Source organism: Cyprinus carpio, chromosome A17 (genome assembly GCF_018340385.1).
Source record: "Cyprinus carpio isolate SPL01 chromosome A17, ASM1834038v1, whole genome shotgun sequence".
NCBI lineage: Eukaryota > Metazoa > Chordata > Actinopteri > Cypriniformes > Cyprinidae > Cyprinus > Cyprinus carpio.
Window position 1 is genome coordinate 1,819,081 of NC_056588.1, and position 12,624 is coordinate 1,831,704.

The following is a 12,624-nucleotide window of genomic DNA, read 5'->3' on the forward strand; positions in this document are numbered from 1 at the left end:
GTTTTTAATATTTTCAAACTTCAAATGTCAGGCATGTAAATAAAAAAAATTAATATTACTATTTTTTTAAATTAATTATTTGAATAAATATAGAAAATAATAAACACTTAAATTAATTTATTTAAATATAAACTGTTATAATACCTGCGGGTCCAGCGCTGGGTGAAGACGGCTCAAAGACGCTGGACGAGTCGCTGTTGGACGCCTGTTCGGACAGCTTCTTTTTAGTGCTCCCATCGGAGGGTTTGGGGTGAGATTTCTTGTTCTTGATGAGGATCTTTCCAATGAGCTCTTGAGGGCTTGGCAGAGGAACGCCTGACTCGAGCTGAAGCGCCACAGCAGAAACTGTCATGAGAACACTGGCCGCACACGGCCGCTAAAAGAGCACGAATGCATGTGGGAGAGATACACTTACAGGATATTTCTCCAGAGTCTCAGTCAAAAGAGCGTCCCCGAATATGGATCGGCAATATTCTGCCATTTTGGCTTGCTGTTTGGGGCTGTGATGCAACAGAAACACAATTAGAGCTGCCATCATTGTACTAACAACACAGAACAAAATTAGTGCATGTAACATCTGCTGTATATTCAGACAAAATTAAATCTGCAGACCCTTCATTATTTATTCAATGATTTAGGGGGAAATTTTGTAGAATTCTGCAGAATAGATTTAAATATAGCAATAAAAAAATTTAGTAAAATCATACTGGAAGATAAGAACATAAAATAAAATAAAATAATAATATAATATAATATAATATAATATAATATAAATATAATATAATATAATATAATATAATATAATAGGATATAATATAAATATATAATATAATATAATAAAACAAAACAAAACAAAACATGAAATGAAATGAAATCTTTGCTGATTTAGGGGTAGATTTTGTAGAATTCTGCAACATATATTTAAATATGGTAATAAACAAAATGTACTGAAAACTTATTAGAAACTGAAAGCATAATAAAAGAATAATATAATATAATATAATATAATATAATATAATATAATATAATATAATATAATATATATAATATAATATAACAAAAAATAAAATAAAATAAAATAAAATAAAATAAAAAAAATAAAAAATAAAATAAAAAAATAAATTAAATTAAATTAAATTAAATTAAATTAAATTAAATTAAATTAAATTAAATTAAATACTTGCTGATTTAGGGGTAGATTTTGTAGAATTCTGCATAATATATTTAAATATGGTAATAAACAAAATGTACTGAAAACTTATTAGAAGCTGAAAGCATAATAAAAAAATAATAAAAAAATAAAACAAAGCAAAGCAAAAATAGCGAAATAAAAAATAAAATAAAAACTTCTGATTTAGGGGGAAGTTTTGTAGAATCCTGCAGAATAGATGTAAATATGGCATTAACCAAAATGTCCTAAACTCTTATTAGAAGCTTTCTGCATAATGAAATAAAATCTAAATCTAAAATAAAGAATAAAATAAGCAAAATATAGATGAATCTAAAATAAAATCTAATAAACTCTTATTGGAAGCTGAAAGCATAATTTTAAAATAAATAAATAAAATAATAAAACAAAAAAGAATAAAATATATTAAAAATATAGAATAAAATAATCTAAAATTAAATTAAATAAAATTAAATCTTCGCTGATTAAGGGACATTTTTGTAAATATGCAATATGGTAATGAATAAAATGTCCTAAACTCTTACTAGAAGCTGAAAGCATAATGAAAACAAATAACTATTACAATGATTTCAAAATTAGCCCCTTACAACGTTCACATGCATCTCGCTCCGGGAAACTACATCTCCACCTGACGTTACTGAAGTGCGTGCACTTCTCATGTCATCTCTGATTTCATGCAGAAAATGATACGAGTGCTCAGCCGCCAGCGCGTGTGACATCTCACAAGAGGACAATGATGACTGAAAACAAATTATGCATCTCAGAGACGCTTCTAATCACTCTACTCCTAGTTGCCATAGTTGCAGTCGGCCCCACGGAGCTGCAGCGCTAAGGGAAGGAAACTAGCAGCATCTACACTTACGAGTCCACATGATTCTCAAAGGACAGGATGATGGGGAACGGAGACGTCTTAAACGCACACTCAGCTATGGCTTCGATCACCTCCTGGAAAATAAGAACAGATTCAAGTGAATTTAGTCATTTATCTATCATGAAATATTTCAATATGTCAAAGTGTAATAGCTCTATTTATATTGTTTATTTTAATTTTTTTAAATGCAGTTATAATATTGAATGCACAGTGGATTGTTTTGTTTTTTATATACATATATTGTATTTTCTATTTCACTTGATACTGAATACAATGTGCATTAATTAGGTTTTGTTTTATTATATAAATTAAACTATTCACTACAGGGTAAACGTATATATGGAGTAATTAAGATTTTAATTCATTATTGATTTTAATTTTAATTAATTATTAATAATTAAGCAGCAAATCATCATATTAGAATGATTTCTGAAGGATCATGTGACACTGAAGACTGGAGTAATGATGCTGAAAATTAGCTTTGCATCACAGAAATAAATTATATTTTAACATATATTCACATAGAAAAAAGCTATTTTAAATCATAATAATATTTCACAATATTTCTGTTTTTAATGCATTTTTGATCAAATAAATGCAGCCTAGAGTGTATAAAACTCTTATTAGAAGCTGAAATAAAATATATACTGAAAATAAAATAAAACTAAATAATAACAAAAAAATAATAATAAAATAAAATTAAATTAAATTAAATTCTGCAAAATAGATTTAAGTATAGTAATAATTACAATGTGGTAAAGCTGGAAGCATAATAAAATATAATAAAATTAATAAATATAAAATAAACAACAAAATACAGAATAAAGTAAAATATAATAAAATCTTCACTTGTTTAGGTGGAAATTGTTTTTGAATTCTGCAGAATAGACACAAATATGATAATAAAATGTATTAAATTTTTAATGGAAGCTGAAAGCATAATGAAATAAAATATAAAATAAAATAAAGAATAAATTCAATTAAATAATTATTAAAATTTATAATTATTTTACAATTTATACACTTTAATAAAATTAAACAAGCACTCATAGGGCTATTGACTTCTGCAGACTGATTTTGTTAGCGACTGTGTATCAGACAGTGAAAAAATGACTCAGCGCACCTATCATTTTTTATGGAAACGTCTCCAAAAGCAGAAAATAGCTCCGAGTTAAGCACTACTTAACTGTGAGCACTATTGAAAAGCTCAGGCGTAACCTAACTCTCATGTGGTGGAGTGCTGCGGGTCACCTTGAAGGAGATTTCTGAGGTCATGGTGAAGCCGTGTGTGATGACGGGTTCCTCCTCCGCCGTCCGGCCCTTCCAGCAGTCCAGCTCCACACAGCGACAGCCAGACAGCAGCGTCTGCCGGTACATCTCAACAGAGGAGCTCCCCGCCAGCTGCCCCGCTGACAACACACACAAACCCCCCTCAGCAAACGCTGACACAATGCATGCACAAACTAATATGCACTCAAGCAAATACTGGAGCTGTGTGGTATGAAAGCTTGTTTCCACTACGGGATAAAAAAAAATTAAAAATGTAATTGCTAGTTTTAATTTCACAACTCCGATTTTATAAACTCAGAATTGCAAATTTAAATTATATGTAATTCTGAGAAGAAAAGTCTGAATTGTGCGATATAAACTCACAAGAAAAAAAAAAAAGATAGTCAGATTTATGAGATTATGAGAGTCGCAGGTAACTTTTTTTTTTCCTGTGGCGAAAAAATATATATAAATAAATAAATAAATTATTGCAAGGTGAAAACTCAGAATTCCGAGAAAAAAAAAAGAAAAAAAAAAACTGAGATGCAAAGTCAGAAATCAGAATTGTGAGATTTAAACTTTTAATTCTGAGTTATGTTCAGAATTGTGATTAGTAATTTTGGGATTGTAAACTTAGAATTCCAAAAAAGTCAATATTCCAAAATGTAAACTTACTGTAGAATTCAAAGGAAAAAAAATAGAATTAAGAGAAAATTATAAATTATGAGACATAAACTAAAAAAACAAACAAACAAAAAAAGATACGATAATAATAAAAAATACAAAAAAAAAAATACAAAATAATTAAGACTTTTTATCTCACAATTCTGACTTTATAAATTCGCAATTCTAAGAAAAAAGTCTGAAATGCGCTATATAAACTCACAAGAAAAATTGTGAAAAAAGTCAGAAATGCAAGATTCTCAGAATTCTGAGAAAAAGTAACAAAAAAAAGTCTAGATTTAAACTCAAAATTCTGAGAAAAGGTTAAAAAATGCTAGATTTAAACTGGATTCAAAGGGGGGGAAAAAATCAGAATTCCAAGAAAAAAAAATACCTTTCAAATTTTTATTCCATGGCAGAAACAAGCTTTGATAGTATGGACTGCTTTATGATACTTTCATGTTTTTGTCCTTTATTGAGCTTTATGCATTTTAGGAAAAAAACAACAAAAGCATATCGGCTTGGAACGACATAAAGCTGAAAAAATGAAGACAGAAGTTTTATTTCTGGACGTGCCGTTCCTTTAAGAACACCCATTGTAGCATGTAGCGGTTAAGTATAAATCTTCAGCAGCTGCACTGTGTGTTAGAATGGTACATTAGCACTACACTGACCATAATTGCATCATAATTAATTTCTTCTTGGTTTCTGCGGTGTGTTCTCAGCTCCCTCTCCTGATAATTGCTCTTACATGATGTAATGCACTTTATCGTAAGTAGACTTTGAGAAGTACACAAATGAAAAATGCACTAATGCATGTAAAACATTGTTAGATGTGGAATTATTATTCTAAAGCTTGTGGTGAGCCTCAGATACCTCTTATAATGTATTCTTCTTCTTTTCAGCAGTTTTATGCAAACTGATAATCATACAGGCTTCATTTAAGAGATATTTCACAATTTTTTTTTTTAAATAATTTACGACTTAAGAATAATATATATATAGAATAGAATTATATATATATACGATAAAATTTCTAATTTTAATTTAGATTAACTTGCTGTACTAAAATGACTAATTCTAAACCTGAAATAAAACTGAATAAAAATAAAGTAAACATTTAAAAAACAAAATGTAAAGAATAAAAATGACTAAAACATTCAATAAAATTATTAAAAGTTCAGTTATTCAATGTGAAAACATAACATTAAATAAAATAAATAAATGAAATCTAAGATATAATAATGATTCTAAAAGAAAACTGATGTAATTTTTATATATATATATATATATATATATATATATATATATATATATATATATTTGCTCTTTTGTTGTTATTTTTGTTGTTTTATATTGTTGTGGTTGTCTTCTTTATAAAAGTATTTAAACTCTGTGAAGCACTTTAAGCAGCTATAACGTGCTATAAATATTAAATGCATTATTATGATGCACTCTGTAATGAAATGTGCATTCAGACAGGAGTGTGTGTGTGTGTGTGTGTGTGTGTGTGTGTGTTGTGGTACCTGTGAGGTAAGTGTTGTGGGAGGAGTTGATGAAGTACTGAGAGAGAGGGAAGGTCATGTCTTCACTCAGGTCCAGTTTTTCTGGAGGAATGACGCTGTTCTCCTCGCTAATCAGATACCTGGCGAAGCCCTCCACTGAGATCTGCCCTGTTACACAATTAAGATAAAAAAAGGTGCATGCATCACATTTCAGTAGAGAAGACAATTATTTCAGGAATTTTAAACTGGAAAATTGCATTGATATTTTGTAAATTTCCTACTGTAAATATATCAAAACTTAATTTTTGTTTAGTAATATGCATTGCTAAGAATTCATTTGGACAACTTTAAAGGCGATTTTCTCAATATTCAGATTTTTTTGCACCCTCAGATTACAGATTTTCAAATAGTTGAATCTCGGCCAAATATTGTCCTCCTAACAAACCATACATCAATGGAGAGATTATTTATTCAGCTTTCATATGATGTATAAATCTCAATTTTGAAAAATTGACACTTAAGACTGGTTTTGTGCTCCAGGGTCACATTTGTCCTTGCAAAATAAAAGCATTATTGTGAATTTGGTTGTTTTGACTTGTTTTTTTTTTCTCTCTTTCTCTCTTTTGCACCTAAAGTAACAACTCGCCTCGTCGAGTAAATTACCACTACGATTGCAAACAAACTTCAAATTAAACTCAAGCTGGAGATCAGCGCTCCCTAAACAGCACTCGCGGCTGAAGGGAAGCCACTCAGGGACAAGCGTCCCCCGTGACTCATTCTCACCAGCAGTTTACATTAATTAAACTTGTTCTTTGCAGAGCTCCGGAGGTAATTAACCGTGGCCCTCTTTCTGGTTGCAGGACGGTACGGCGCAGGCTGGATGACGTGTGTCAGAGCAAATGCAGTGGGGATCTCCAGAGCAAACAGCCTCTGATTTGCACACTCTGAAATAACACCAACCACCTTGCTGTCACGTTGATGTGGGTAAAATGGGTTTTAAATGGGTTTTATTGACTAAAATTGATGAAATTTGGTGATTTTCATGTATTGTTATGCAGAGAACGAGTTAAACAGAGAACGAAAGAACAGGATTGCATCTGCTGTCACGGTCCTGCATCCTAAGGTGGTTTTCAGGCCTGTTCAGACAGGTCTAGTTTCAAGATTTCAGAGGGTTTTGTGCTGGTTTGGCCTAGTCTGAACTAGTCTGAGCAACCAATCAACAGTTTTACGTAACTGCCTTAAAGTGTAAACAGTTTTAACCCTGTTAAAACATGCTGGGTTGTTTCAACCCAACTTTGGGTCAAATATGGACTAACCCTACTTTTGGGTTAAAAATTGAATGTAAAAATTTAACCCAACGGTTGGGTTAGTCAGTATTTGACCCAAAGTTGGATTGAAACAACCCAGCATTTTTTAGAGTCTATAGTATTATATTTGATATGCAATTTTTTTTTTTTTTTTTTTTTTTTCATGATCTGAATGATTATCATGATCAAAACTTTGCTGATAATTCTGTTGTTCAAGTCTGGTTGATAGTTTAGAGTATTTTTTTTTTTTTAATCCAGTAAAAGCTCTTTTAGTGTAATTGTACAAACGTCCAGCTTCAGCTGGAGCTTTTCGTGTCTTTCTGCTGTCAAATGTTGACTGATTTTTATCAAGTAAACTTCAGAATAACTCATATTGTTAGTGTTATTTCAAGATGAACATTTACTGGACTGTTAAGTATGGTATTTTAGTATCTATGCTATAATATTAGTTTTTGTTAGTATTTTAAATTAGAATTTATTTTTATATTTTATTATGTTAATTTTAATTTTAAAGTTTTAGTAATTCTGTTGTTTTGTCATTTGTATTGTTTTAATGTCTATACTGTTTTTATTAAGTTTTAGTTTATTTAATATTTTGAATTAGATAAAATTTTTTATAGTTTTTTTTTTCATTTTAATATTAGTTAAAGATTTAATAACTTTGCTGTTTTTGTCTTTTTTAGTTTTATTTATTGTCTGTATTGCTTTTATTAAGTTTTTAGCTTTAGTTTATTTAGTTAATATTTTGAATTAGAATTGATTTGTATATTTTCTGTTTTCATTAAAATTTTACTTAATTTAAGTTTAGAGTGTTTTGTAATTTTTTTCAGGTTTTTTTTTATTTATAATATGTCTATATTGTTTTTGATAAGTTTTACTTAAGTATACTTTTTTAATATTTTATTTCAATTAACGTATATTTTATTTAAATTAATGACATTTTTCATGACTTTATTAGTTTTAGTTAGCAATAATAACCTTGACATTAGTTCAGCATCATTTATTTATTTATTTAGGAAAAATTATAACATGAGTATAAAATATGATCATCAGGCTTTTTCATCTCTCAGTCATCATTGGATTGCATTGCATTATATGTTTGGATCATTTAAATCTCATCTTACTAAGAGATATTATTGGACATATAGAGTGAAGACTGATATTTATATCATTTTATGTCAGTATCTGCTCTACTGTTATAAAGATCTCATTGATTTTCATTTCATGGCAACAGGATTTCATCACTTTTTGTCCATATATTTATCAGCAACTGCACTCAACTGCATATATATATATATATATATATATATATATTATATATAGGTATAACATATTTCATCACTTTTTGTCCATATATATATATCAGCAACTGCACTCAGTTGCATACATATATATATAATGATTATAAATATATGTATTTTTTGCAACCATTTTCTAAGATGTGTTTTAATATTTTTTCTAAAGTTAAAGTCAATAAACTCTTCCATTTAAAAAATTTGATTATTTAATATGTCAGGCTTTACAGGGTTAAAGAAAAGACCACCATTTCAAATACAAAAATAAGCACCTCGTCTCCAGCGTTTATTGACCATCGGACAATGAATGTCGCTCTAGCACAATATAGTTCTGCCAACGCAGACCATTCCCGCATTTACAACCTGATTGTTCCTCCAGATCTACAATCAATACTACGCAAATATCAGCGTCTCGTGTGTCTGCTGTGTCTCGTGTGGGCGTTCGCCTGTCCTCTGCCTGTCTCTGAGATCGGACTGAGAAAATAGAGTCGCTAATCTGCGTGACAGCAAGGTGTCATGCTAGAACCGCCAGCTAAAGAGCCCCATGATCATCCTCATCTATGGCCATCGCTGGCCCCTCTGGACTCAATGTGCCTGATCAATCACCTGTCACACTAACGGCCGCCCGCTCATTATCATCCAGTGACCTGATCTCCAGTTCGCCCGTGGAGTTGTGCTCTGAGAGATATAAATAAACCGGCTCCACTGCAGCGTCGGACAGCATCTCGTGAGTTATTGTTGCTATGGTAATGAAACGGAATGTTATGGAGGTTTTGTTTTCTTTGCATGTAGTGAGTTATTTTTGATATTGTGATGAAAAGGAATGTGCACTTCCTCGCTGTCTGCCTTCAAAGGCGACATCCTAACAGAAACAGATCCTTATACGGTATAAGATAGATTTGCAATGTATAAAAGTACATACTGCACAAAAATGTCGGTTAAATTAATTTTTAATTGAATTAAGCTATTTATATCTATATTTCGCAGTTTAGAGTATGTTAATTAGTATATTAGTATATTAATATACTAATACTTATAAATTATAATGTACATATATAAATATACTAAAATAAATAAATACATTTGTATTCATTAGCATATGAAATGATGAATTTACATAGGCAACATCTTAAAGATCCTTTGAATCTATGGATTTAAGCAGAAAATATATATTAGACAAAAATGTTGGGTGAAATAATCAGTATTTAATTGCATTAAACAAATAAAATGTATACATATCAGTCTAGAATGAATTAGTATTTGAATATGCAAAATGTAAGCTAAAATATATGTATGCTAATATAAATAATACACTAAAATAAACATATTTGATTTAGTATATTTTTATATTAGTATACTAATATATTAGTATACGCGTGATTCGCGTGAAACGCGCGAGTTGAAAAATCTGAACTTTGGCGAACTTTGGCGCCACGTTAACCAATCAGGAGTTAGCTCTAGTAGTGACGTGATTATGACGTAGCAAGCAGAGGCAGAAATCAGAAACAACAATGAAGGACAAAATCATCGTCGCTGTATGTGGATACACGGAGCTGTACGATACATCTTCATACTTTTATAGGAATAGTGGCTCCATTTATCATTTGAAAACTATAACAATCTAAACTTGAACCAAAAACACCACTGCCTCCTTTAGTTTTCATTTAAACATATTAAATAGCAGCAGAAATGTAGTTAAGGGAAATGTGTAGGCCTATATAGCCTGCATTACAATGAAAAGAAATATTATATCAAACAGTACTGCCTCTTTTTATTTTCATTTTAACATATTAAAACATTAATTGAATAAAGACAAAAAATTACCTGTTAGATTTACCCAAAACAAATTATATTTTATGTTTAACCACTAAAGAGACATCAGAGCCAATGGTAAATGTCAGAAGGACTAGCCGAGTTGAGAGTGCTCTCATCGGTGACATGAGAACTGAGCTCCAGCTGATCGTCTTCGAAATCGGCGAAACACATTTTTAAATAGGCGCTGTCTTTATAAATAAACCGCATATTTGAGTTTAAAACAACTACATTTGAAATCACAATGCTGCGTGAACTCAACTTGCAGAAGCCCCTCCCATGACAGGAATTCGCGTCTGTTGTTAAGTTAATTTCATGTATGTATGAATGAAGCGAATTTCACGCCCAAATGAAGCAAATAAACTCAAAATGTTCAAGCGTCCAACTACCGCGAATAGCGTGATTTATTCGTGCAAGTCGCGTCTGGTGTGAACGCACTGTAAGAATATCTGACAAAAATATGCATGTTTATATTTAGAAATTGCAACAATGTTTCAGACCTAATTATTAATCTTTCAAAAATTCTCAAATGTGACTGAAGTTTCTGTAAAGTTAATATTTTCAAACAGAATCTGATATAAGCGTATCCATGGCAACAGGCATTTAAAATAGATGGGATTTATAATGGGATCGTTCCTGGTCCAATTCTGTGGTTTTTGTCGTTTAAAGCGACAGAGAACATCGACATACAGGAATCCATTAGTGTTTTAATGTGGCTGTCAATCAATAAGTTGACTGGAAAAACTAATGAGGGATTAGATTTCATATAAGCATGATGACGGGACCAGACGGTGCTCGATTACAAAGACCTGATGTCTTCTGCTCTTATATAAATACAACACCTCATGGGAATGCGAGACAAAACCCTACCACGTAATTATCAGCATTTAACAATTACATGGAGCTGTCTATCAGCGATTGATGGAGAAACACTCGCTGTCTTCGGTCACTCTCAGGGATGATGGGATACAGAGAAGACACCATCCTGCCAGGACAATAGTCTGTGCTACTGGATTCAAAGCAAACTTCACTCGACACACCCACCCACGCTGCATTTGAAAGCTGTAGCGAAGGGGAAGATTTTCAGTGAATTATGACTAAATTTGGGTCTGTTTCTCACACAAAGCGTCACATGATTTTAGAATATTTGCAATATTGTGAATGAGTCATTTGAAATACTGTTATGGTGTTATTTTTTTTTGTTATTATGTAGTGGTGATTGATTATTTGTTGTAATATAATTATTGTTGATTTTTTGTAATCCAAAAATGGAGAAGCTTCATGCAGTTTTCGACCAAAATAAAAGCTTGATGTGTTAATGCTTGCAAATGAAGAAATTAAGGCATAAATATTAGTATCGTAATTTTACAGTTCTATGGTTAATTATAATTATAACTTTAATGCTTGATTTTTAGTATTATAACAATAATAATATAATCATTTTTTGTTAATAATAATAATGATAATAATTATTTAGTCCTACTATATTAATATTATTAGTAAGAGCAATTACTATTATTATTATTATTATATGAAATACTTGATTTGTTTTATTTTATTTTGAAATAGTATTATAACAATAATAATAATAATATTCCTTATTTAGTTTATTATTATTATTATTATTATTATTATTATTATTATTATTATATTTAGTTTATTATTATTATTATTATTATTATTATTAATTTTAATAATTTATATTTTTATATATTATTAGTAGTAGTGCTGTTATTTTATACACATACTGATACATAAACCCAGTATGATTTGGGCCAAAATTTTCAGCTATTCTGATTGCTATGATGATTATAATTATAGATTAAATACTTGATTTATTTTTATTGGGAAAGAATTATAACAACAGTAATATATTCCATTTTATTAACTATTTATTACAAAACACTCTTAATCTGAAAACAACAACAACAACAAAAAACACTTAATTTCCCCCCCAAATCATTCAGCCCCTACTATAAAGCAGGGAAAGAGCTTCTATGGGCTCAGTGGAATAAAGCGTTAGCGAATGAATAATGCCTGTTTTGATCAATTTCAGGCATTTGTCTGGCACAGACCTTTCTGAATCATGGCTGGGTTGGGCTCATATTTCTCCATGAGCAGCTGGGTTTGTTCAGGTTTGAGCGGCGGGTACAGGATCTCGTTCAGACGCGGGTCCCGCTGCTTGTTGTTGATGAATTCTGTCATCTGATCCACCGTCAGATAGTTTCTACTCTTCACGCCGCTGGAGAGAGGAAGAGAGATCCAGAAAAGAGCATACGGTTTGCAGTGATAATCATACCACAGAGATGAGCAGCTACATCATCCCAGCATGCAAATTATACAATGACTTAATTTTTTTCTCTGTTATGATCAATACCAATTATCTTTCATCAGGATTTTTTAAACTGTTACGCCCCCAACTAATTACAATACTTCAATGCGCTCATATGTGCTTGTCTCATAAATATCATTAAAATATGACTTCAAGGCATCATTAACTACTATATATATATGTAGTAATACACACACACACACACACACACACACACACACACACATATATACACTGAACAAAATTATAAACGCAACACTTTTGTTTTTTGCCCCCATTTTTCATGAGCTGAAGACTTTTTCTATGTACACAAAAGGCCTATTTCTCTCAAATATTGTTCACAAATATGTCTAAATCTGTGTAAATTCTCCTTTGCCGAGA

General features: G+C 30.7%; 1 protein-coding gene across 1 annotated transcript in view; it reads right to left on the reverse strand.

The window, feature by feature from the left end:
* Positions 1-12,624, reverse strand: part of LOC109055844 (1-phosphatidylinositol 4,5-bisphosphate phosphodiesterase beta-1) — a 69,934-nt gene that overhangs the window by 20,785 nt on the left and 36,525 nt on the right. Inside the window, 6 exon segments of the mRNA XM_042773369.1 lie at positions 145-325; positions 416-500; positions 2,052-2,134; positions 3,312-3,469; positions 5,519-5,665; positions 11,987-12,153. Of these exon segments, the coding sequence (XP_042629303.1) occupies positions 145-325; positions 416-500; positions 2,052-2,134; positions 3,312-3,469; positions 5,519-5,665; positions 11,987-12,153 (821 nt within the window).